This window comes from Neolamprologus brichardi, chromosome 11, assembly GCF_056152115.1.
Source record: "Neolamprologus brichardi isolate AB-2024 chromosome 11, ASM5615211v1, whole genome shotgun sequence".
In the NCBI taxonomy this organism is placed as follows: domain Eukaryota; kingdom Metazoa; phylum Chordata; class Actinopteri; order Cichliformes; family Cichlidae; genus Neolamprologus; species Neolamprologus brichardi.
In genome coordinates, this window is record NC_142114.1 from 13,779,678 (window position 1) to 13,803,188 (window position 23,511).

At 40.0% G+C, this 23,511-nt stretch overlaps 4 protein-coding genes across 5 annotated transcripts; all 4 read left to right on the plus strand.

Annotated features, from left to right (window-relative positions):
• The first annotated feature begins 2,050 nt into the window (after positions 1 to 2,050).
• hoxa13b (homeobox A13b) lies at positions 2,051 to 3,961 on the plus strand. Its single transcript, XM_006801404.3, has 2 exons — positions 2,051 to 2,739; positions 2,969 to 3,961. The coding sequence occupies exons 1-2, from the start codon at positions 2,106 to 2,108 to the stop codon at positions 3,205 to 3,207; spliced, it is 873 nt and encodes a 290-aa protein (XP_006801467.1). The 5' UTR covers positions 2,051 to 2,105; the 3' UTR covers positions 3,208 to 3,961.
• A 4,910-nt stretch (positions 3,962 to 8,871) lies between these two features.
• On the plus strand, positions 8,872 to 12,895 carry hoxa11b (homeobox A11b). The gene is made up of 2 exons (XM_006801403.3): positions 8,872 to 9,611; positions 10,589 to 12,895. The coding sequence occupies exons 1-2, from the start codon at positions 9,011 to 9,013 to the stop codon at positions 10,819 to 10,821; spliced, it is 834 nt and encodes a 277-aa protein (XP_006801466.1). The 5' UTR covers positions 8,872 to 9,010; the 3' UTR covers positions 10,822 to 12,895.
• Positions 12,896 to 14,827: 1,932 nt separating this feature from the next.
• hoxa10b (homeobox A10b) lies at positions 14,828 to 20,288 on the plus strand. Of its 2 annotated transcripts, XR_004843974.2 has the most exons (3): positions 14,828 to 15,604; positions 16,500 to 16,841; positions 20,168 to 20,288. XR_004843974.2 is itself a non-coding variant. In XM_006801402.3 (2 exons), the coding sequence occupies exons 1-2, from the start codon at positions 14,830 to 14,832 to the stop codon at positions 16,772 to 16,774; spliced, it is 1,050 nt and encodes a 349-aa protein (XP_006801465.1). In that variant the 5' UTR covers positions 14,828 to 14,829; the 3' UTR covers positions 16,775 to 17,184. The 2 variants fall into 2 exon arrangements, 1 of the variants encoding a protein (XP_006801465.1); XM_006801402.3 differs by lacking the exon at positions 20,168 to 20,288 and having other exon boundaries at positions 16,500 to 17,184.
• hoxa9b (homeobox A9b) lies at positions 18,862 to 20,866 on the plus strand. The gene is made up of 2 exons (XM_006801401.2): positions 18,862 to 19,687; positions 20,168 to 20,866. The coding sequence occupies exons 1-2, from the start codon at positions 19,174 to 19,176 to the stop codon at positions 20,404 to 20,406; spliced, it is 753 nt and encodes a 250-aa protein (XP_006801464.1). The 5' UTR covers positions 18,862 to 19,173; the 3' UTR covers positions 20,407 to 20,866.
• Positions 20,867 to 23,511: the final 2,645 nt, after the last annotated feature.

Consider the following 23,511-nt stretch of genomic DNA (forward strand, 5'->3'; position numbering starts at 1 on the left):
ATATATATATATATATATATATATATATGTTAGCCGCCTAACTTCAGAGGTTTTTTGTCTTCTTCTATATTTAATTTATACATTTCTAGGATCTTTGTCTTCTTTCTGTTGTGTTTGTGATAATTAGTCCAGTATTTAGAATCTGCAATCACAGTTTCCTGGTCAGTATTGCCATCAGTTAATCACTGAATTTTCAGACAAAATTACGCAAAGTAGTTTAATGCTGAATCTTGCGTGTGTGTCTGTGTGTAGGAACACACTGAAATCATCTTTACTGATTTTCCCTAATTTTCAGTCCGTGATCGACTTTCAGTTGAGTAAACTGCTCAAAAACCGATTTCTACTAGCTGTTATATTCAGTTTAGAAAGGCATCCGCTTTTTAATGTGTGAACAACTTGGCTCAGATTCCTTTCGAGCCAGCTCTCATTTATTGTAGCTCAGCCGCTTTTGAAATGCGGAGGGTTTTTTTAGATGGAAAAAAAATGCGAAGTAGCATAATGTTTAACAAAAAGCAGATTCAGGGTAGTTTATCGTGACAATGCAACAAAAAAAACAAAACAAAAAGCGATAAAAACAATAAGCATTATGAGTTTTTTTCCCCTGAAATCCAGCCTAGACTACTACTCACTCTTGCCTATTAGCTATGAACTTGGCCATAAAGATTTATGGCCTCAAAAGGTGGGAAAACGCTATTAAAAACACACACACATATATATAAACATATATTTTTTTAAAATGTGCTCAAATTTAGTTGGGTATACATTCCTCTGCGTTTGTGGTTTCAAACTTAAAATAACCACATAAATCTAAATAGTATGTAAGTTCCCTCCAGTCCGTATTCACCTTTTCAGTGGCAGACTCGCTTGCACAGACTTCCACACGGGCTAAAATGTAAACATTGGATTTGTTGCTGGTTGCACTGCAGACCAATGAGCATATAGCACCTGTTTATGGTAATATCTGCCCCAATTCTCCGAGTTTTTTAAAGCTCTGACTCAGGAAAATAGTAACCCACGTGACCCTACAAAGATATAGGTTTAGCATATTTCCCAGAAAGTCCTTCATTATTCTTATTCTTATTATTTACAATACAGGGATGTAGAAACACTTAACCTTTAGTTTTGATTTGGATCATTTCAAATCAAATAGATTTTATTCTTACTTAATTGCAAAGTCTTATCATAGGAAGGGAATAGTGCAAATTCCAGTTACTCCTCGTGAAAACCGGTGCCGCCCAAGCAGTCCGCGGAATTTAGCGCTTCTTTGTCTTTGTGCTTTAAGTGTCATTTTGGCAACACTGCAACTTCAACTTGACCTTGGCCCTCCGGCCGCGTCTCACTCGCATGAGGTAGAGTGCAACCAAATGCGCAATGTTTGTTGTATTTTCTGGACCCCAAATTTGTTTTTGCTAAACGTGAGAACGGTTTGATTTTTGATTTCCTTCATAAAATGCATTAGAATATATCCTTAAGAGATGTGTTTACAGCTTTGTTGTTTGTGTGTGTGTGTGTGTGTGTGTGGGGGGGGGGGGGGGGGGGGAGTCTGTCATTTAGTAAAAATCTGCACGTTTTACTTAAAGCGCATTAAAAAGATGTAATGTTTGCAAATCTGGTTTAAACCCCACCAAACACTGGGAGTGTGGAAGTATTATTTTCTTTATCAATCAAGTTAAAACATGTTTGATTGTACGGGCGCGTGTGCATACAACTTCGCAGGGGAGAGGGAAAAAAAATCAATAATCACTTACTGCTTATTTCAAACAGTGCGTTACACACTAATAAAATATGACTGCCTGCACACGAGGTTCATTCGGTGTGAGACTCCAAAAATCGTTTCCGATAGAAAAAAAATGCCTGCGGGTCTTGTTGGCAAATACTGGATGCACTGACGTGCGGTGTCTTCTCAAACTCAGAGCCTGATCTGCGTTATCTCATGTCAAGACGTTTATCGTCTCCTTTGCATATCACGTGCTTGGCCCTGGCCAATAACCTTACGATCTTTACGTACTCAGGCGTGTTGGTATCGTTACTCTGCCCGAGTCCCTGTCTGGGCTCAGTCGAGGGGATTTTGAAAAAGAGTTGGTCGTCTCAATGTAGGGAATGCTATGACCGCCTCATTACTCCTCCACTCGCACTGGATTGACCCGGTGATGTTTCTGTACGAGAACGGTTTGGATGAAAGAAGCAAGAACATGGAAGGATTTACCGGAGGCAATTTTGCTGCAAATCAGTGCAGGAATCTGTTAGCGCATCCAACCTCACTGGCGCCCAGCACCACCTACACTGCGAGTGAGGTGCCAGTGTCTGGCATGGGGGAACCTGGCAAACAGTGCAGCCCCTGTTCTGCGACTCAGAGCTCGCCCAATGCATCTTTGCCCTATGGATATTTTGGCAGCAGTTATTACCCTTGTAGGATGTCACACGGCAGTGTTAAAGCGTGCGCACAGCCTTCTGGTTATGGCGATAAGTACATAGACTCATCGGTCTCTGGTGAGGAGTTCTCTTCTAGAGCGAAAGAATTTGCGTTTTATCAGGGGTATTCCTCTGGCCCTTACCAACCCAGCTACTTGGACGTCCCTGTCGTACCTGCGCTGAGCGCCCCATCTGAGCCAAGACACGAGTCTCTGTTGCCCATGGAGCCTTACCAGCCATGGGCCATCACCAACGGTTGGAGTGGTCAAGTTTACTGCACCAAGGAGCAACCACAGTCAAATCCTCTGTGGAAATCCACTTTACAAGGTATTTAAGTTTCTTTTTTTCTTTTTTTCTTTATTCATACAGAAATATGCAGTGTTTGCCGGCGTGTGTAATCAAACTTGCAAAAACACGTGATTGCAGGGCTTATATATATATCAGATTGTTTTTTCCCCCACTTCAGTTTGTGTTTGGACTTTTTAAAAATATATTGGTTGATGCATTTTTTAAATCAATCCATCAGATTAACGAACTGATATGCTTTATTTCCCAGAAACAATCTCTGGTGGAGACAACTCTGTGCGTCGTGGGAGAAAGAAGCGTGTGCCATACACCAAGGTGCAGCTCAAGGAACTGGAAAGAGAATATGCCACCAATAAATTCATCACCAAAGACAAAAGGAGAAGGATATCTGCGCAGACAAACCTGACAGAGAGACAAGTGACAATCTGGTTTCAAAACAGGCGCGTAAAGGAGAAAAAAGTCGTCAATAAATTCAAGAGCTCCAGTTAGCTCCGAGGACGGTGAAAGGTGGACATAGATGGCCTTTAATCCGAAAAAAAGAAAGCAAAACAAAAAGAAAGAAAAGAAAAAAAATACCTGTGCTATAATTTATTACTTTATCAACGCTTTTGTTGTCGCCAGAGAGGCTCTGTTTTGTCCTGCACATTTCCTTCTCCTGTTTTAATTGGAACCAGCCTATACGGCCTGTTGACAGAAGATCGGAAATGCTTTGGAACACGTTGACCAAGGCAATTGTGCGTGGGATGCTTTAATATTATTAACCAAAGACATTCTGCTTTAAAAAAAAAAAAAAAAAAAAAAAAACTAAAAGAAGAGAAGAAGAAGATACACGCTGTCCACTCACGGGCCTTTCTTCTACTTAATACAACACTGAAATCAAAGCTGAATCACTAACAGTGAAAACATTTATAGACAGTGTAATGCTAAATAAAAATGTCACTGCATATAAACAGGCCAGGCTCAGGTAATCACGGTCAAATTCACATATTAATTACAGGATTCAATTCTTCACACACGTTCTTGGCGGCTCGAAAAAAAAACAAGCTTTAAAGCCATCTACTTACTGAACTTATTGAAATAAACTTTATCCTTTAGTATCAACCAGTAGTTAGGTAAATGTCAAACTCGAGACTGGCTTGTCAGCACTGGCCTCCAGTTTATCCGCAATTCTCTATTTTTTAAGTTTTTCTTCTTTTGTTCAAAGGAATTCTCCTGCCAACGAGCTGATAACCTACATTAATTTCCTGGCTTTCAAGATAATATAGGCATATTTAAACATGTAAATACTATGACTGCAACATCTATCCTCCCATTTTTGACAGCAATGGCCAACTTTTTTATTTTAATAATAAATGTTTGAGAGTGTAATCGTGTCTTTCATTGCTCATTTTTATTCCTGTCCGGTTGGAATAAAAAAAGAAGAAGAAGATGGCTTTCCAAAATCCTTCTCCTGGTAGAATATCATTTTCAACAATCAGTGCAGTATGTTTCCTGTATGTAGGCCAACAGGCCTTTAAGGAGAGTCTTGTCGTTGAGCCTGGAGCCTTTTTACCATTAGAAGATTTTATGTCGCCATCTAGTGGCGATGTTCCGTCAGCACAGCGCAGCGCGTCTGCTCATCGACTGCAAACATTTGTCTTCATGTCTGTCTCCACACAAGTAATGAGTAAGTGTGTGTATGTGTGTGTGTGTGTGTGTGTGTGTGTGTGTGTGTGTGTGTGTGTGTGTGTGTGTGTGTGTGTGTGTGTGTGTGAGAGAGAGAGAGAGAGAGAGAGAGAGAGTAAGAATGAGAAAAAGAGAAAATCCTCGTTGTTTTAAACCTGACAAACAAGTCTATTATTAAAATGTGTCGCCTGATTGATCAGCCAAGGTAAGAGTTCAACACTATTGTTTATCTCATTAGCAATAGCATTTAATCAATAGCTTTAGCATATCGTTCAAATATCGCAGTACTATGGAAGTATGTTTTTAAAGACATATCTGACAAATATGAAGTCGTGGCAAAGTGAAATAAGGATGTTAATAATTATAATCGCACACACACACACACACACACACACACACACACACACTTCGTATTCCCATTGTTATTAAAACATCCAACGAAAGAGCTTGGTATGAATAAATATATACATATATAATATATATATCATAAAAGCTTTGAGTTTAAATACATTTTTCATTCAATTTTTTTCATTTCGCCAAATAATATTCCTGGGCATATTTTCTATATCATTTAAAAGTTATTTTCCTTTTTATCTATGTTATAAAAGAAACAATCCAATCAACCTTTTTTACTTTAAATTATATTTTAATACGATTTTTTTTGTTTGTTTTTTGAAGCAAAAAATACATTTGTTGAGTCGTTATTAAATAATACTGAGAAATCCCGTCATTGAAAAAATGTGGCCTGAAACTGTTTCAATAGGTTGCTGATTTATTAATCATCAGATTTAATAATCGGCAGCATACCTCATTACACACAAGCTGACTGCAACTTAGAAATGTTTCTATGTCGAATTCATAAAGTAAGAGCGCGTAACCAATCAGTTCGTTAACCTCTCTTCACCTCTCGCTCAAAGTATTGCGCCTCAGTAATCCAATATCACAATTACCTCAAAATATCTCATTTCCAAACGAGATCAATTAACATTCTGCAGCAGCAAACTGCAGGTTAAAAAGCTTATCTAATAACTGGAGGAATAAAAAAATGTGTTGTGTAAAATAAGACTGCGTGACTGAAGTAATATAAGTCATGCTATTAACTTAACCGTGCTGAAGGCCTGTGAGGCCGGTTGCTCCGGTTATATTTGGATGGACCTGTGCCATAAAAAGGAGCATTTTAAACGCTAACCAGGCAGCACCCTCTGGTGAGTGTGACCCTCTCTTCTCAGTCACATTGTGCCGTCCAGGGTAACAAACAACACTGACTTTACCGTCTATTTCGGAGTTTCGTTAGGATACTTTCTAACACCGCTCATTATTTCGAAATCTAGAAATTGCATTGTACGCATTTTGCTGGCTGGCTTCTTGGCAATAAATGAGGTTGTTTTAAATATTCTCCCACCATAAGATGGATTCAAAATCTTCCCCATGTGTGAATTGTCTACAAGTGCGGGGCTTCTTCTTGTTGGGTTGTGCCATTGCTCCCCCTAACAGCTACACAGGTAAATGCATCTCACTCCAAAACGTCCTGTATTGTGCAGACCTGAAGGTTGCTGCTGGATTAATCGGTAAAAGAGTGAAAACAGGCCTGCTGTTTAGTTTGATTTGAATCTTTAAACTTTATCTTTAAATGTAAATGATAGCGTTTGACAAGGAGGAAACTGGAGCCAAGAACATTTACAAGATAGCCTAACGAACGTGTGGCCTACAGCCTAAATGGCTAAAAATAAGAAGACGGGGGAAAAGACGAAAAGTGAAGCTTAACTCATCATGCTGCACAAAATGACCCTGGGTTTAATGCTGGACATTAGCATTCCTTTATATTCTTGTGTATTTGCATAGCTGGATGTTGGCGTTGAAGGTTGTGCAATGAACTTCAGACAAGAGCAAAGATCTTTATTTGTTGCAGCTGAAGGCAGACTCCTGGCACCCACGAGCAAACTGGAATGTTCGAAAAGAGCTGCCTTTCTCCAGCTTTGGGTATTATTGATTTTCTTGATCAGAGATCAGAGTCATGCCTAAACACACTCAACACTGGATCCACTGCTCGCATGCATTTGTCTGTCAGGATAATAGGGGCTGAAATCCACACTTATCTAATCATCCACGTGGGATTGATTTTAGCCCAACTGCTGTCTTTATTTGCTAAACTTTCAAAGATGAACACGAGACTGAATTTTCGAATCCAGAAGGTTTTATTAAGGCATTTAATTAGACTTTTTAAAAACAAAACAAACAAACAACATATATTTTATTTGCTCCTACAGATGCACCCAGAGTCCAGTTTTCTGTCCATTTTTAAACTTCATTACAGCGAACATTCAGATTTTCATTAAACTGAAATAAATATCGTCGTACGATCTCTTTGCTGGTCAAAGCGACGTTATAAATTACTTTAAAACGAGCGCATGACAACTCCTTAGGGGTTACCGATATAGTTTTAACTACTTAAATTAGACAGAGGGACACGTTTCTAGTAATATTTGGCTGTCTTGAAAATCTTTCTGTCCTCCAAATCATTCCCATTTTTTCCTCCCGAGTCATCGTTCATGCTCCAGGCTCATAGACGCAGAGCTGTTGCAAAGTGAGCAGTCTGTATGCTTTATTCATAAATCCTCGTACATATTAAGAAGTGCTGGAAAATAAAACTATTTCGTTGTTTGTTTCCACTTGAACATTTGTCTTTGAAGGTGAGTGCTGTGTTTGACGTGTAAACAAAAGAGACCCACTCCGAAAAAAATAAATCAAAAATAAATCGAAACACTTTTTTGGATTTGGTTTTAAACTTGCTTGTAAACGATTACAGCCTCCAGCCTCCTTCTTATATCAATTAGTGTGTCAATTTACATTTTAATGTACGGCTTTAACATTGCATGTCCTTTTTTTCCTGGATTGAATATCTATTTAAATATAACATGATTTAAGGATGTGACATACCGATTCACACCTGCAGGCTCGGTTTAGTACAGATGCTGCTATAAATACGACGGGACGAATAATTAGCAAAAGAATTTAAACTGGGTGAAAATGTTCGAGACGATTTTAACAATTAAATTAATATTAGTGCCATAGCAATAAGCACACGCAGTCCGTTCAAATCAACGAGACAGCCACGTGGGTGAAATATTAGAGTCTCGTAATGCTTCCGTGCAGATGACAAATTCACAGGCTTTGATATATTTGGACGAAATTCTAAAATTGACTGCACAACGGGTTTAGTGATATGTGACACATGTGCCCACTTAGTCAGCAGTGATGACAAATGAAAATGGGTTGGAGTGTGGGAAATCGCCCGTGTCCAAAGGTTTATATTGGGCGTTGCAATGAGAGAACAAGCGATCCAAAGACTGGAACCCCTTCGACAAATACCTCTATTATCCATAGTACATGAACACGTAAATGTCTACATTAAACATCAAACACGCTGGCTATATATATATATATATATATATATATTATCCTAATAAGCTATACTATAATCTCCCCAAACAGGTGAAAGCACGTGAGGCGTGAAAAAAGGTTTGTAAACTTTTACGCAAAAAAAAAAAAATCAAAAAAACAAAAAAAACAAAACTGCGGTTCAATATATTTTTTGGGGAAATGTGGTATTAAATAGAAAAGTATGTTTTAACGATCATGGAAATGCTGGTCTGAACAAAAAACTTTTCAAATATAAAAATATAATGGAAAAAAAGCCTCACAGTCTGTTATCTGTTTGCTCCTGGGTGTGAATCTGTGCGGATGCCTGAAAAACAAAAGTACACAATGTCTCACATCGCCCCACATTTGTGGACTTGATTGGTCGCCATATAACCAGAGGAGCTATATTAAATCCGCAGACAAGAAATAATCCCATTTTACAGGCTTCTAATTTCTTAATTAATTGACGCATGTGTGACTGAGCACCATTTTTTTTATTTTCAAAACTGGAATCTGTCAAACTATCAAACTCAACAGATCATCTGTTCTATCTAAATGTTGTCATCTGTGTCTCAAAGTTTAACCCTTACGTGCGTAACCGGGTGTGTATCTTTGCTGCTGACGCGGCCGAAAACCTGATCTTCATCTTCAAAATCGTTCAGGTGTCTGTGCTGAGGTCGGGGTTAAGGCGAATGTTAGGTTTAAAAACAGTAAAAAGAAAGAAAGAAAGAAAGAAAGAAAGAAAGAAAGAAAAAATAAAATAATATATTTGCAGGTATGCTTGGCCTGCGTAAAAATTGATATAATTCAGGGGTTTTCCACCCTGTAGCATGGCACTAATAGGCCTTCAGCCAGATAACCCCACTGGAACAATGAAAATCAGTGTATAAGAGGCTCAGCTCTTCCATCATATCCAAAATAGTTCTGAGCAAAATTCCGTTTCAGTATTTTTCCTTTTCCACACGGCCAAAGATCGACTTCATAAACTCTTTCACTCATATAACCTACACGTTGAGACGTAGGCTATCTGTCATTTTCTGCCAGTGGTCACATGGCTTTGGCCCTCAGGAATGGATAGAGATGGATCCCGACGTCAGCTTGTACGTCTAAGGATTTCTGCTCCACCAGTCTGCCTCAAAGTGACTGGAGCGCAGCGTCGCGGAGGAACTATGCAAGGATTATTATAGGACGTTTTCAGCCACAGAATATGGATTTTGATGAACGGATCTCTGGCTCCAATATGTATTTACCGAGTTGCACTTACTACGTCTCCGGAGCAGAGTTCTCGGGTCTCCCTCATTATTTAACCCAGAGCCAGTCCTCTTGCCCCATGACATACTCCTACCAGTCCTCAGCTCTGCCACAGGTCCCATCCGTGAGAGATGTGGCTTTCAGAGACTATGGCATTGATACTTCAAGTAAATGGCACCACAGCAGGGGGAGCCTATCGCACTGCTTCGCTGAGGACATCGTGCACAGGGAAAGCTGGACGAGCCCGACCTCTCGGGGGGGAGAGATCCTGGTGAAAGGCAGCCCCAGCGCCAGCCACTGCAGCTCCTCCAACCCGACGCCCAGCTTCTATGGCAGCGTTGGCAGGAACGGGGTCCTGCCACAGGCGTTCGATCAGTTTTTCGACACTGCCTACGGGAGCGCAGAGAACGGCGCAACGCCGACGGCACACGCGACAGACACGGAGAGACACGCCAAAGCAAGCCCAGCTCCTGCGCACCCGGGCTCCGACACGGCGGAGAGCTGCAGCCCCAAGTCGTCCTCCGGCCACGGCGAGGAGAAGCAGAGCAAAAGCAGCAGTGAGTGAACCTGCTTAATGCACAGAGAAAAATCTTACGCCTTGCTCTTAAAGCTTTTTATATGCAGTTTTATAAGCACGTAAGGTTTATGGAGGGCCTGCAGATTTACCCTACAACAAAACTATGTTATAAACGACAAGATCACGTGCTTGGGATTGAAATTGGCCGTGAAGACTTTGGCGTTAAGCTCGTCTTCAAGATTTCCAACATGGCCTCTGTTTTTTCTCCTTCATTTGTGCGCTTGTATGGACTTTTATAATTACCTTGTAAAACATTTATATGCCAAATGTTAATTTTTATTTTATTTTATTTTTTAAAAAAATACTGCTGACATAACAGCCTAACAGCGACCTAGATATTTTAAACACACCACAGAGCCTCTGCATTGATTATAAGCCATTTTTGGATCATTTTAAGATTTAGCCTTCTTGTTTATTCCGCGCAGTGTAAAGTGGAGTGCGTTGGGCGTTTAAATCTGACTCTGGACAAGAGTTTAGGCTTAACCCTGCGTCTTTGGATAAATATTTACAAATTCACTGGATTTGCAAGGCTTTAATGCACCAGCTGCTTTCCATGACAGCATTTACAGTGCTAAAGCTAAAATAACAGCTCTCTACCCACAGCGAGATCAATAGGGAACAGTAAAAGAATATCAGATACATGATACTCCCATGTGTCGTTTAGGCCTACGCCTTCAATCCCCAAAACAGCCAAGATGATCCCCCCCCTCACTTTACAGATTTCAATACGCTTTCACAACTTCCGACAGGCAATCTTTAGTGCCCAACGTGTTTTACTATCAATCCCAGCCTATGTTTACAAGTCTTGATCCTGTAGGCCTGAGTGTAGGGGGAAGATACTTGAACTCCAAAGCTGGGGCTGCTTATCAGCGAGAAATACACTGGCGATCTCACGCGGGTGCAAAGGGGTCCATGTTAATCTTAAGAGACGATCTTTTGCCTTTTGTTGTCTTCCAGGTGGCCAGAGGACGCGCAAGAAGAGATGTCCATACTCCAAATATCAGATCAGGGAACTGGAAAGAGAGTTCTTCTTCAGTGTTTACATCAACAAAGAGAAGCGTCTGCAGCTTTCGCGGATGCTCAACCTGACAGATCGCCAGGTCAAGATTTGGTTCCAAAACAGAAGGATGAAGGAGAAGAAACTGAACAGAGACCGTTTACAGTACTACACCACGAACCCCCTGCTATAAAAAAAACTGAACAAAGACAGCGGACACGCACCTCTCTCTTTTACACACACATCTATATCATTACCTGGACAGGAGGACGAGATTTTAAAGTGCCACTCTCCATAAATAATTATTTATACACCTTTAACATAATTTGCTCTATTATTATTATTATTATTATTATTATTATTATTATTATTATTATTATTATTATTATTATTATTATTATTATTATTATTAAGCTCGACAGATGTTAAAGTCTAATGGTTGCATGGGGGTGCTTACGCATCTGTATGATTTCCCTTCATTTTATTTAATAATATACATCAAGATGCATTTAAAAAAAATCCTATTTTTTTCCACTATATGATTAAAGTTTACTTGCGCACGCACGTGTATCTTTCTGTCCCCTTTAATGGATCTTGATTTGGCCCAATTTTAGCTCGAACACACATCTTTTGCGGGCCGAAACGTTTGACTTCCCCCCGCCATCTTTTCAGTGTTCCTGTGCAAATACAAGAAGTCTGGGGATTTAAAAACGTTTTTTTTCTAGGTTTTGGAGTTACTAACAGACCCCCCTCCTGATTTTTGACACCACTGATAGTGATCAGCTGGTCCAAAAACGCTTGCCACGGCATTGCATAGTTGTGGAATGAGTAAAGTCATAATCTGATACAAATTTGTTCGTCTCATACACTTAAGTCTGAGATTCACTGATATTTAACATCTGCGCTTGACCCTACTACATGCGCTTTGTTGAGCCCTTGCTCGTAAAAGTTGGATTACTTTCCAAATTCATCCAAAGGGCAAACCTCTGATAAAAGAGCAAAGCCTCCAAAAGAAACGTAATCCAATATTTTGTTTTATATGCCAGCACGTGGGTCGTATCAGATGCATGATATGTAGGTCTGAAGCTTTTTATTCCCTCGTGGCTGGAAATCAGATCCTCTGCAGTTATTATTTGATATCCGTTACAAGGCTTTCATTCATTTCTGGGAGGGGGATGTGAAAAAGCTTATTTTTGACCTTACATTCCTATTAAGTCAATCTGAAACGATCTTGACACTTAAAAAATCGCGTAGATCTAATTAAAAAACAAAAAAACAAATGTATTTGTTTTCTCATGTGGCTCCACGAAGTGTTGTAGCTGTTACTGGACGCTCAAGTCAGCCGGTGTCAGCCTGAACCAGCAGTAGCACATGGGGTAAATAAAGACACGGAGAAACCCCATACTGTGAGTACAGTCGCCACCAACAGTATCATCATTTATTTATTATGTGGAGTGATTTAATCCAAAGACCTTACATAAGTATGTTAGGACATAAACAAGCTGGGAATCTTACATGCAAACGGAGGTAACTGCACATGAAAAGATGGTAAAAAAGAAAAAGTGTTCAATGTGATTTTATAATCAGCACTAGGGCCCTGAAAACAACTTGAATAGCCTGTCATAAGCTAATAAGGGCCCTGTAGCCTTCCTTATACTGTGCATCCTGTGAGGCTCCCAGGAATGCCGCTTTGATTGCTGCACATCCTCCCAGTTGCTCCAGTAACTTGGCCATAAAACGCGGATTCGTCTGGAGCGTTTGGAGTGCAGTGCAATAAAGCGTCTGAGACCAAGGTTATTAACTGTGACTAAGGGCCTGAAAAACAACGGCTGGGAGCACTGAAACTTGTGTTCACGGACCTTTCCGGCCTCATTTGTATCAGCATCTTGCCGTGGTAGGAATATTCCGTTGGTGTTGCGTTCCAGTGTGGGCCTGTTGTGTTTGCCCACTGGGTGGCGCTCCTCAGATCAATGTCATTGCCGTGAATTGAGATATGAAGGAAGTTTGACTCGACGTTCAGCCGCTTTAAAATATGTAACCACCTCAGGATTTTATTGTTAAGGTAGGCACAGACATACTGTCATATTCATTTCACAGTGACAGGGATGTGTTTTTCTTTTTCCCCTTCTCTTCTTGTGATTTAAGAAAGTCTATTTTCCCACAACATCCAGAATCATTTCTGTCTGCATATAACTGACCTGAAGATGTTTTATTGTATGTTGTCATATAATAATAAGATTTTTGGAAAAGTTCCGCAAGAAAACTCTGCAGAAAATTTATTTCTGTGTATATTCAATTCAGCAGTTCTCAGGTTGAAATTGTGCAAAGTAATGGGCATATCTAATGCGCACGAAGAAATAAAATCTCAAAGGTTTATATTCCAAACAGTTTGTGGGTCACTAATTTTTACAACACCATACAGTTTTGTTTTGTTTTTAAATGTAGATCATACTTCATTTAGTGGGAGAGGATTTGATCATCTTGGATACACGCTATGGGATCAATACAAATCTTTTAAAAAGTGGTTACTTTTGTTGTCCCTTTGTGCGTGCGTGCGTAGCTGTGCGTGCTTTTCACTCGATTTCTAACATTTATTTAATAAAGTCAGATAGGTAAAAAGCCCCCTTTTTACACCTAAGTTTATGTTTTATGTGAATAATAATATGAGGGAATGATAATAATCAACAGACGCGCAGCACACACTTAGACCTGACGGGAAATAATCCAGAGGGGTTAATGGATATTCTCATTCATTCCAGCAAGACTGCTGCACGTTTGCCGCCATATAAAATGGCTGTATATAAACTGCAGGTCTGATTTCTAGACTTTATGGCTCCAGGCTTAAAGGGAGATAGACGTAACCGGTGTTGTATTTTAGGATAAACCCCACGATAAGCGACATTTTAGGCTGACCTAAATCTGTCGGCCACAAACTCAGCTTCTATTTTTATTTAAAGGCGTGCTTTAATATATTATTTTTATTTGTTTTTTGTTTTTTTGTTTTTTTTGCTTTTAACCCAACGCTTTTTGTTAACTAGCTTTAACTGACTTTGTCATGATACAAAATGGAAAATAAAAATTAACTAAGATCCTCGATTTGCTTGCTTGGCCGGCCGACTGGGATATGATCCGTGTGAGGTTACTGGAGCACTTTTTTTTTTAAAGTAGTACTTGTTGTTTCCTGAGAAGTGAAATATCTTTATACATTTTTTTTATTTATTCTTTTATTTTAAATACGTAATACTTAACAGCATCTCTCTCTCTCTCCATATATATATATATATATGACACTAAGCTTAAAATTAGGCTAATAAAAAGTGGAGTATGTGCATATGGACCTTGGTGTTTCTGAAGAAGCAAGGAATAAATAGGTGAGAAAATACGGCATCCCAGCGGTGGCGAACATAACAGTAGAATTAACAAGTTCCAATCTGTTAAATAAGAAACTACCTTCCTTGCAGTATTGCCACTATTAGGCGACGATTACGCAAATGCAGCTCCAGGGCATTGTTCAACTGTGGCGCCTTTACTTCAGTGTTCCTGCTCGCTGCCCTTATAAATGCTCAGCAGAGCATCTGCAATAAAAGTTGCCTTGTCGTGACATTTTAATCCATAATATTCACACCAAAACGTGACCTGAAGTTTTGGCATGAATGCGACAAAGTTGAGCAGCTGTCCACTCTGCTATTGGACAGTCCATGAGAAATTTTTAAAAGGTTCTGGCCAATAATATTAACAATCAGATGAGCACAAGAAAGCTTAAGAGTCCCTGGACCAAAGAGTCACACACATTTTGGATCCTCGACGCATCCTGAGATTCTCAGAGGCACCTCTAGAACCCCTCATTTTACAGTGCTGTAAAACTGGCCATAAAGCTATGCATTGTACATAATGGTTAGGGACAGCTTTCAACAACTGAGTTTTCAAATAGCAGTTGTTGTGCTAAACTTAAGGCAGGCACCTCGAGGCTTATAGGTGCAAGAGTTTAAGGAGATTTAAAGATTTTACTTAAACCCATTTGATACACCACTTTCCCCCCTCAAAGTTTCTCTTTACTTAGCCTAAAACAAAATATATGACACAGTGGAGATGCCTGATCGGGACTGGGAGGAGTCTGTAGTCGCCTGGTGTTTTAATTGGCTACAGGCTACAGTGAGAAGCGTGAGTATCAGTAATTATTCAGCAATGTTTTGCACAAGAAATGTCAGCCAGAAAGGGCTATCTTCATCCACCGTCAAATTATACCACAGCGATGTCATGCCCCAACAACCAAGCTGGAAATTCCTTTTTTGTGGACTCCTTAATCAACGTGAGAACCGACAGCGGTTCGTATTACCAAAGTAACAGCGTGTATTTGCCACCGGCGTCGGAATATTCATATGGACTCTCCGGTGGCTCTTGTTTCACGGGGATCGGTAAGCGCAACGAGCCAACGACCCAAAGCGTGATCCCCTCTGCTGCTTCGTATGTTCAAGGAATGGAAACGTGGCTGGAAACGTCGAGATCCTGTCGGGTGGATCAGCCCAGCGCCCAGCATATGGCTCAGTGTTCATTCTCGCCGAGTATAAAAGAGGAGAGCGCTTACTGCCTTTATGAGTCTGATAAATGTCCTAAAGGAGCGACAGTAGATGACATATCCTACTCGAGCGCATCCTGCCCGGGTAGCGGCAACACGGTGCCAGTCCCCGGCTACTTCCGCCTGTCTCAGACATACACGTCCTCCAGGCTCTATCACGATGTCCAGCCAAACATGAATCACTTCACTCTGCAACGACCTGCCCGTTTGGACAGCCAAGCCTCCCAGCCGCCGGCTGCCTCTGCGGAGTCGGAGCATGGAGAGGGCCACGAGGAGGCGCCTGTCCCTGCGCCCTGCGCCCCGGCCAGAGGAGAGGACAGCCGCCTCTCCTCGGAAGGCTCGTCCTCCCCCGAACCAACTGAGACATGCAGTACGGAGTGTCCAGAAAAGCTCGTAAAAGGTGAAGAGCTGGCATTAGCTGCAGAAATATGACTAAAAAAATAGGAGATGCGATCATTGCTTTAAAACGTAAGATTTCTGACCGCAAAAATACGCGAGGAAGATTGGTGCTTTTGGGGAACTGTCAGGCACTTAGAAGTTTATCAGACAGGAAGCAAAATTAAACTTGGCTTATTTAGAGCAGAGATGCAGACCTATTGTCTCTCTCGAAGGAAAAAAAACCTAAAACTAAAAATCCCCCAACGCCCCAAAAAACAAAAACAAAAAAACAGTGATACGATGTTTTGGCTGTGAATATTAAAACAGGCCTCGTGTATTTATTTCAACTGTTAATAATATGATTAACTGTTATTAATATGATTAACTGTTATTTAAGACACACCTTAATTATATATATATATATATATATATATATATATATATATATATATATATATATATATATATATATATATATATCTATATATATATATATATATATATATATCTATATCTATATATATATATATCTATATATCTATATATATATATATATATATATATATATATATATATATATATATATATATATATATACACTACACTGCTACTATCAGTTTCTGGTAAGATACTGATCTGCAGCTTTACAGTCACTCGGATATTTGTGCGTAAAATCCAAGTGCCGATCATTTAGATCTCAAATAGCTGACATTGTACGCGGACATATATACTTTTACTAACAGTTGCAAGTGCAAACATTTGCAATAAATACGTATAGTTGATGAATTATTTGAGTGAACATTTTCATGTGTGGGCACTGGCATGTTTTGTTTATGTAATGTTATCCGTTCACGATTTCTAATCAATATGACGTTTGTCACACCTGTTGCCTAATATTTTGCTAATTTTCATTGTAGGGGATGGAAAGATGGAAAGTACGGCTAATTGGCTCACAGCTAAGAGTGGTCGAAAGAAGCGTTGCCCCTACACCAAGCACCAGACTCTGGAGCTGGAGAAGGAGTTTCTCTTCAACATGTACTTGACTAGAGAGCGCCGTCTGGAGATCAGCCGTAGCGTCCACCTCACTGACAGGCAAGTCAAAATCTGGTTCCAAAACAGGAGGATGAAACTGAAAAAAATGAGCCGGGAAAACAGGATCCGAGAGCTTTCCAGCAGCTTCAGTTTCTCATGAGACTGTGCGTCTTTGGCGCCCTCCTTCATCTATGCCAAGGACGCCTGTGCAGACCCCACACCCAACTGTGAGAATGAAAATAGGATCCTACTGCTAACTTATTGATTGTTGGTCTTTTTTGAATGATTTTTGTTTTCATGTCTGGTTTATTTTGTCGTGTTTGTATTTATAAATAGTTACATTTGTAACGCTGATCAGCTGAATGCTCTGAATGTGACCACAATGTTTCAGAGCTTCAGGCTTGTACATATTCTTTATTCAACCTGAGTGAACCATTGGAATTTGCATGCTGGACTAACCCTTGGGGAAACTTGTGTTCCAGTTACATGTAGGTCTTTGTGTGAGTGCTAAAGAAGCCCAGAGATTTGATTAATATTTGCACATTTTGCTGGTCAAATGAATAAAACCCATCCATGCAACTGCAGCCTTCTTATTTCATTCACAAAACCAGAGCAGGAGCTGCGGGTTGTTTAAATTTTAAAGCTGGCACCGGTACAGCGCAAATGCATTTGTGCTCTTTGTACTTTAAATTGTCTTTTTTTTTACACTTTGACGTTCTTCATAGGCCTTCGGCAGATGCCTGTTACGTCGTTGTTTTTGTCCTTGACATTACATTTAAATGTGCCACACAAAGCGTGGAGTAACAGTGACTCCTTTGATTGCGATTTTCTGAACTATCTGAAATTGTTATTACGTTAGGGTTTCTTGCATTCAACTTTTTAAATAGTAAAATTCATAATCTAGACGCCTAAGCAATAACGCACTCGGACTAATTTGACGAAAAGCAGCTCCAAATGGGGGGCTGTAAAGCCGTTTTGGTGCATGATATCAATTTGTGGTTGCTAACTGTCTGTGCACTGAGTTCTGCGCCTTTGGAAATTTCTAAAATTGTTACTAGTAATAAAACAGGCTAGAGTTAAGCAAAATTTCACACTTAAAAAGAAAGAAAGAAAAGAAATCAAAAACCCCAGAAGAGGAGAGCGGGCTGTGGAGTGGTTTAGGTAGTCTCATGTTGTTGGGCTATATTATTTCTCCCACAACACAAAACTGCCTTGATTACCTCAGTAAAACTCTTCGCATCATGAAAAGTGAATCGCTCTTAATTACTAATTGCATTTATTAATTGCTCGGCGCACACTGCTTCAGAGGCATAAAATGTATTATTCCAAAAAGTGCAATAATGTGTTTTATGGCTTTGCGCAAAGGGGATAGACCACTTTTTTTCTTCTTTTTGGTTATAAAGCCAAGTCCACATGACTACACTTTGGGAATTAAAAAATAATAAAAAGAAACACCAAGTTTTAACCACGTCCATAATTTTAAGGTCACCACTCTGTATGATTGTGAGTACATGTGTGTAAAAGGAGCAGTGTTGGAAGCAGGAATATGAAAGAATTCGCAGTGGTATGCGTCCTGGAGAGGGGGAAAGGACAGACAAGGCCTCGGTTATGATCATTGCAGTCTGCCAGTTGCCTCGAAATGCCGGATGCGTCTGCCTGAGCCAGAGAAAGGACACAAAGGCTGAGCTTTATTGGTGATATTTAGCTTAGACAGCCAGGTTGTAACCTTAAGAAAAACAACCCAATTGCCCGTGATAAAAGGGGCCTGGTATATGGCACCCAAATAACCTCATCCCACTTTCCGTTTTAGATTGCCTTCAAAGTGGACCCACAGACACGCAGACGCAACTATGTGCGTTTTGGAAACTGTCCCAGAATGTTTAAATCTTCCAAAGCCTGGTGATTCTTTAATGACGTGTTTGCTGCTTTTGTATATATAAAAAAAGTAAAATCTTGACATATTTTATCTGCCGCTACCACGAGCCTCATTTTTGTACATATTAGAAGTTTTATAGAGGTCATTAAAGTATTACAGTCTGTTTTTTTGATGGGGGGTAAATAACCCTATGATGCTTTTTTATGAATATATATATATATATATATATATATATATATATATATATATATATATATATATATATATATATATATATATATATATATATATATATATATATGGATACTTTAAAGGATTATTACCCCCGTCCCTATTTACAGCTAGATTTAATTACACTAACATACCCTCTCTTGACAAAAATCATAACGTTTATTGCTTATAAACGAAATAGTTCCCAATAAAAGCGCGGGGATTTGCTATTAAAATATGGTGGGGGAAAATGGTGGCCATTTAGCCGAGCGCTAGGCTGATTTATTATTTATTGTTCTGTCCCACGGTCACGTGTTTGGGGCGCCCTATCCAGTCTTGGGCAAGGTTCAACTTACTGGACGCATTGAGTTTCTAGCTGGCGCACGACAGCAGCAGCTTATCATGCAATGAAACGTTTTTTTCAAAACGCCGCAGGACTGTAGAGTGCCGTTTTCTGACTTTGCGTCTTTGCAATGTCGACTTTGGGGACCAGTTATTACATTGACTCGCGCATTCTTCCCGAGCAGGAAGATATGGCACCGAGGTATTCCTCGTCAGCCGCAGGGGTGGAGCAGGCGGTGGTCACCGAATATGGCGGACAGGAGTCTTGCCCATTGCAGGCGAAATCTTCTATTTTTGGTGGCTCTTGGAGTGCCATCTCGGCCCACACTCCAAACACGGCCGCTCCGACATATATACATCATCCTTACGCGAGTGGGGACAGCGATGGCATGTTTACGCGCTCTTGGGCGCTGGATCCGGTCTCTGCGTCCCTGTGTTTGACGGGATTACCATCGACAGGCATGCACTATGAGATAAAACCGGAACCCCTGATTGGGACTGCGGAATGCACGACTTTGGAGACGCACACGCATCTTTTGTCTGACACTGAAAACGGTGCGTCTCTTGTGGAGATTCCCTGCGAAACTGCGTCTAAAGCCGCTGTAGAGAATCCGTCAGTAGAGGGGAAAAGGGAGGTGGATCCAAGTAAGCAATGCAGTTTTGGATTTTTATTATTGTCACTCGATGTAAACATTTAGATAGCATAAGAAAAAGGGTTTAATTTTTCGGGAATGTGGAGGAATTGTTTTGAATGCCATTGGCTTGTATCGTCTTGAAAACGCGTATGACGCTATCATAATAGTGCATTGTTTCAAAGGTACGGAGACATAGCGGTCTCCTAGCTGATTAACATCATATCCAAAATAAATAAATAAATAAAATAATAAATAAGGTGACTATGACCCTAATATTCACGTCAGATTCTGCGCATTTTTCCAAATTTGGCAGAAATGTTGCCAGAGAAAAACCTCAAAATTGCCTCTCTGCAGACAAAAAGAATGTCTCTAAAGAAAAAGGTCATACTGTGCGTAAAATGAATAAGCAGGACTTGTTTTATTTTTGTTTTGTTTTGTTAATTTTACACTTATCTCGATAGCGTTAACTCTCTTGTCTCATGGTTTCCAGATAACCCGTCATCCAACTGGCTTCACGCAAAGCCCACCAGAAAAAAACGTTGCCCGTATACAAAGCATCAAATCCTCGAACTGGAAAAGGAGTTTCTGTTTAACATGTACCTTCCCCGGGATCGTAGATACGAGATAGCGAGACTGTTGAATTTGACCGAGAGACAGGTAAAAATCTGGTTTCAGAACCGCAGGATGAAGATGAAGAAAGAAAACAAAGACCGGCGAAGAGACAGTTAACTGTTTTCATTTTTTCTTTGTTTTTTCTTGGACAGACCTGGGATTAGAGCCTGGTTGGGAGGGGAGGGGTGAGGGGTTGAAAGGGAAAACTGGTGTCTGTCCTTAATGTTCCTGTAACACATGTTGTTGTAAAGTTAGTGCTGTTGAAACAATGCTGGGTGTTTTTTTTTCTTATAATATCGAGAGGAACAAGTGTTTTATGAGAACTTAGATGTGTTGTACTGCCGCACACAGATAGCTACCTTAGGCCATTTGTTATTTGCATGGATCTGTTGACTACCTGAATGTCTTTCAGCTACCTATTTGCATTATTTAAGTTATTGTTTTGGTAACTTGATATTGTTTTTTTAATAGTAAGATTTTGATGCATTTGTGAACATACTGCGCACACGGAAAATACCTCATCGTTCTTGATTTAACCTAAAATAAAGTGTAGTTTGTGTAGCATTTAAGAAAAGTAGTAATGTGATGTCATTTTTGTATTTAATTTCTCCCAACAATAATACACAAATGTAAATCAACATTTAAATTCCTAAATGGTGCTAGAGGATTTTGTTTTTAAATGCTCCTTTGTTTCGATCGTGAAATGTTTTCAAATCCTTTTTTATCTTTTCTTTTTTCTTTTTTGAAGTTAAAGCTTTTGCTTCTGTTATATACAAATTAAATGAAGTGGGGGAATATTTTATTACAGGAAGAAAACGATAAAAATAGACTTTTACTACAAGTTCTGGGCTGTAACCATCGAGCTTTATGGCGCAAACAACCCAAATGAACCACCGAAACTTCCCAAGCTAAGGTTTGCCAAGTTAGCCATTCTCTCTCTCTCGCTCTCTCTCTCTCTAACTCATAAAAGTCTTCTGTCAAAGCCTGCTGGTATAAATTTGTATTTTAATAATTATCTATGTATTGCAATGAAAAAAGCTACTCTTAAGGACGAGCGAGAAATCTTTAAAATATGGTCAGCATTTGATAATAGTCCTTCTCTGCTTATTAAACTGAATATTTATTACAAAGCTGTAAAACGGTCACAATTACGTAAATTGTCCTTAATCCTTAAATCCTTAAAAAAAGAAAGAAAGAAAAAGGAAAAACAAAATAAACGCGTTAGACTGCAAACAGCAGAGGCCTACCTGTATCTAAGAGAAAGTTAAAAGAGATTATTGTTCCATTGTAGTGATTTTATTTTCCCTATTTGTCTGCAGGATACTGTGGGCCTTTGATCGTCTCGCTATATGCCCCCCCCCCCCCCCCCCCCCCCCCCCCGCAATAAACCACAGCCAACCTCAGCTGTTTATAAGGTGCGAAAACAGCAAAGCATGCAGAGGCTAGGGCAAATAGTCAGATATGTAGCCTAATATTTGTCCATTTGCGCGCGCACACACACACGCACACACACCGGGGGGGGGGGGGGGGGGGGGGGTGAACGTCTAATTACTTTACAGCCGCCCACCAACAATTAGACCGTCTCGGTCAAAAAAGCATCCGCTTGTTGTTTTGTCACTACAGCAGACACACTATTGCAGCATGTCTGACAAACTGAGTAATCTGCCAATAAAAATGACCGTTTATAAAAAATAACATTGAATGACCAAACAGATTTTTTTTCTGGTAAAGGTGACTATTTTAATTTACACTTAAACAAATAAACGGGGTCAAACACTGTGCTGGTGATGGCGTTGAAGCTCCATGCTTTGGTGAATGCTGCTGCTCTCTGACCACCAGCAGGTGGAGGCAGCGGCTAATCTGAAGAGCAGTGCTCAAAAAGGATGATGCGTTCATGATGATGCGACTAAACACCACTCCCCACCGATTTCAGACCTCTACTTCATATCGTGTACATAAATATAAATATCTAACCCATGTTTCAGCTTCATTTATGATGATTTCATATCATGCTTTAAAAATTGTTATATAGTTAAAAACGGACTTTGTTATTCATCAATTTTGACGTGTTTTGTCTGGTTTGAGAAAAATATAGCAAATATGAAGGGGTTATCTAATGAATCCAGCAACAAAAATGAGAGTAAAAGGCTGGTTACACTCAAAATCAAGCCTACATATTTTTATTTTGTCATTTAGCAGTAGTACTAGGATGCTTTAGATAATATATGTAAGAAAAATCTCGATCATCTGTCATCATGCCATTTATTTGTATAGAGAAGCAGTTTGCCCCAACATCTAATTTGCGTATTATTTCCTCAACTGTGCTAGCTTGTGTTGGTGTGGGATGCTCTTGAATGTAATGGAACTAAGTGCCCTGTAGTGTTCAAAATCATTCAATCATGCAAATCAATCTCATGTTTAGATCCTGTGGCACCATCCGCACCACAAACCTCTGTTCAGGATCGATCCCTGGAGATGTCTGTGAGTAGCATTTAGTTCCATTATGTTCAAAAGAAGGCGGGCATCTCTGTAGCTCACACCAAAATAATCTAGATGGATAAATAGCACTACTGAGCAGGGGAAAACTCACATTTGATTTTTTCTGTGACCTCCCCCTTTATTCCTGCACTCACATGCCTACAAATAATTTACACCAAAATGCTCCACTGATCATGATTACTGCCACATGATTAAGTTTGTCTCAGGAGCATAGCCGTTAGCTTATGTCTCATGATAGACTTGAGGTCCTGAAAAACCGTGAGTAGGCTCCTCTTCTTTCACTACAGTTCCTCCATTTCTCCCTCTGTCACCTGAAACGGTCATCCATGTGTAGATCAGTATGTGTCTTTATCAGTTTGTGAGGAGGAAGAAGGGATACTTTGAGGACAAATTCAAAAACATAAACATTATACATATGTTGTCTTACTGTGCTGTTATGGCATCTGTGAACTCTCCTTAAGACACAAGAAAACACTGTTGCGTGCAAATGGCCCAAGGTTCCGGTCTGATCCTCATGAATGTTAGGCTGGATAGCGTCAGTGCAAACAGCCATGCCGGGAGTCCTGCTGCAGAAAAACAAAGTTCCTTTGACGTTGTTTGCCGTGACCTTTGGTGACCCCTATACATCAAACCTCATGACACCAGTAGTGGCAGAGGAGGCTGTAAGCCAAATCTGGAATAGAAGTTCAGAGGAGTAAAGTCGTGAGCACATGGGAATCTGTT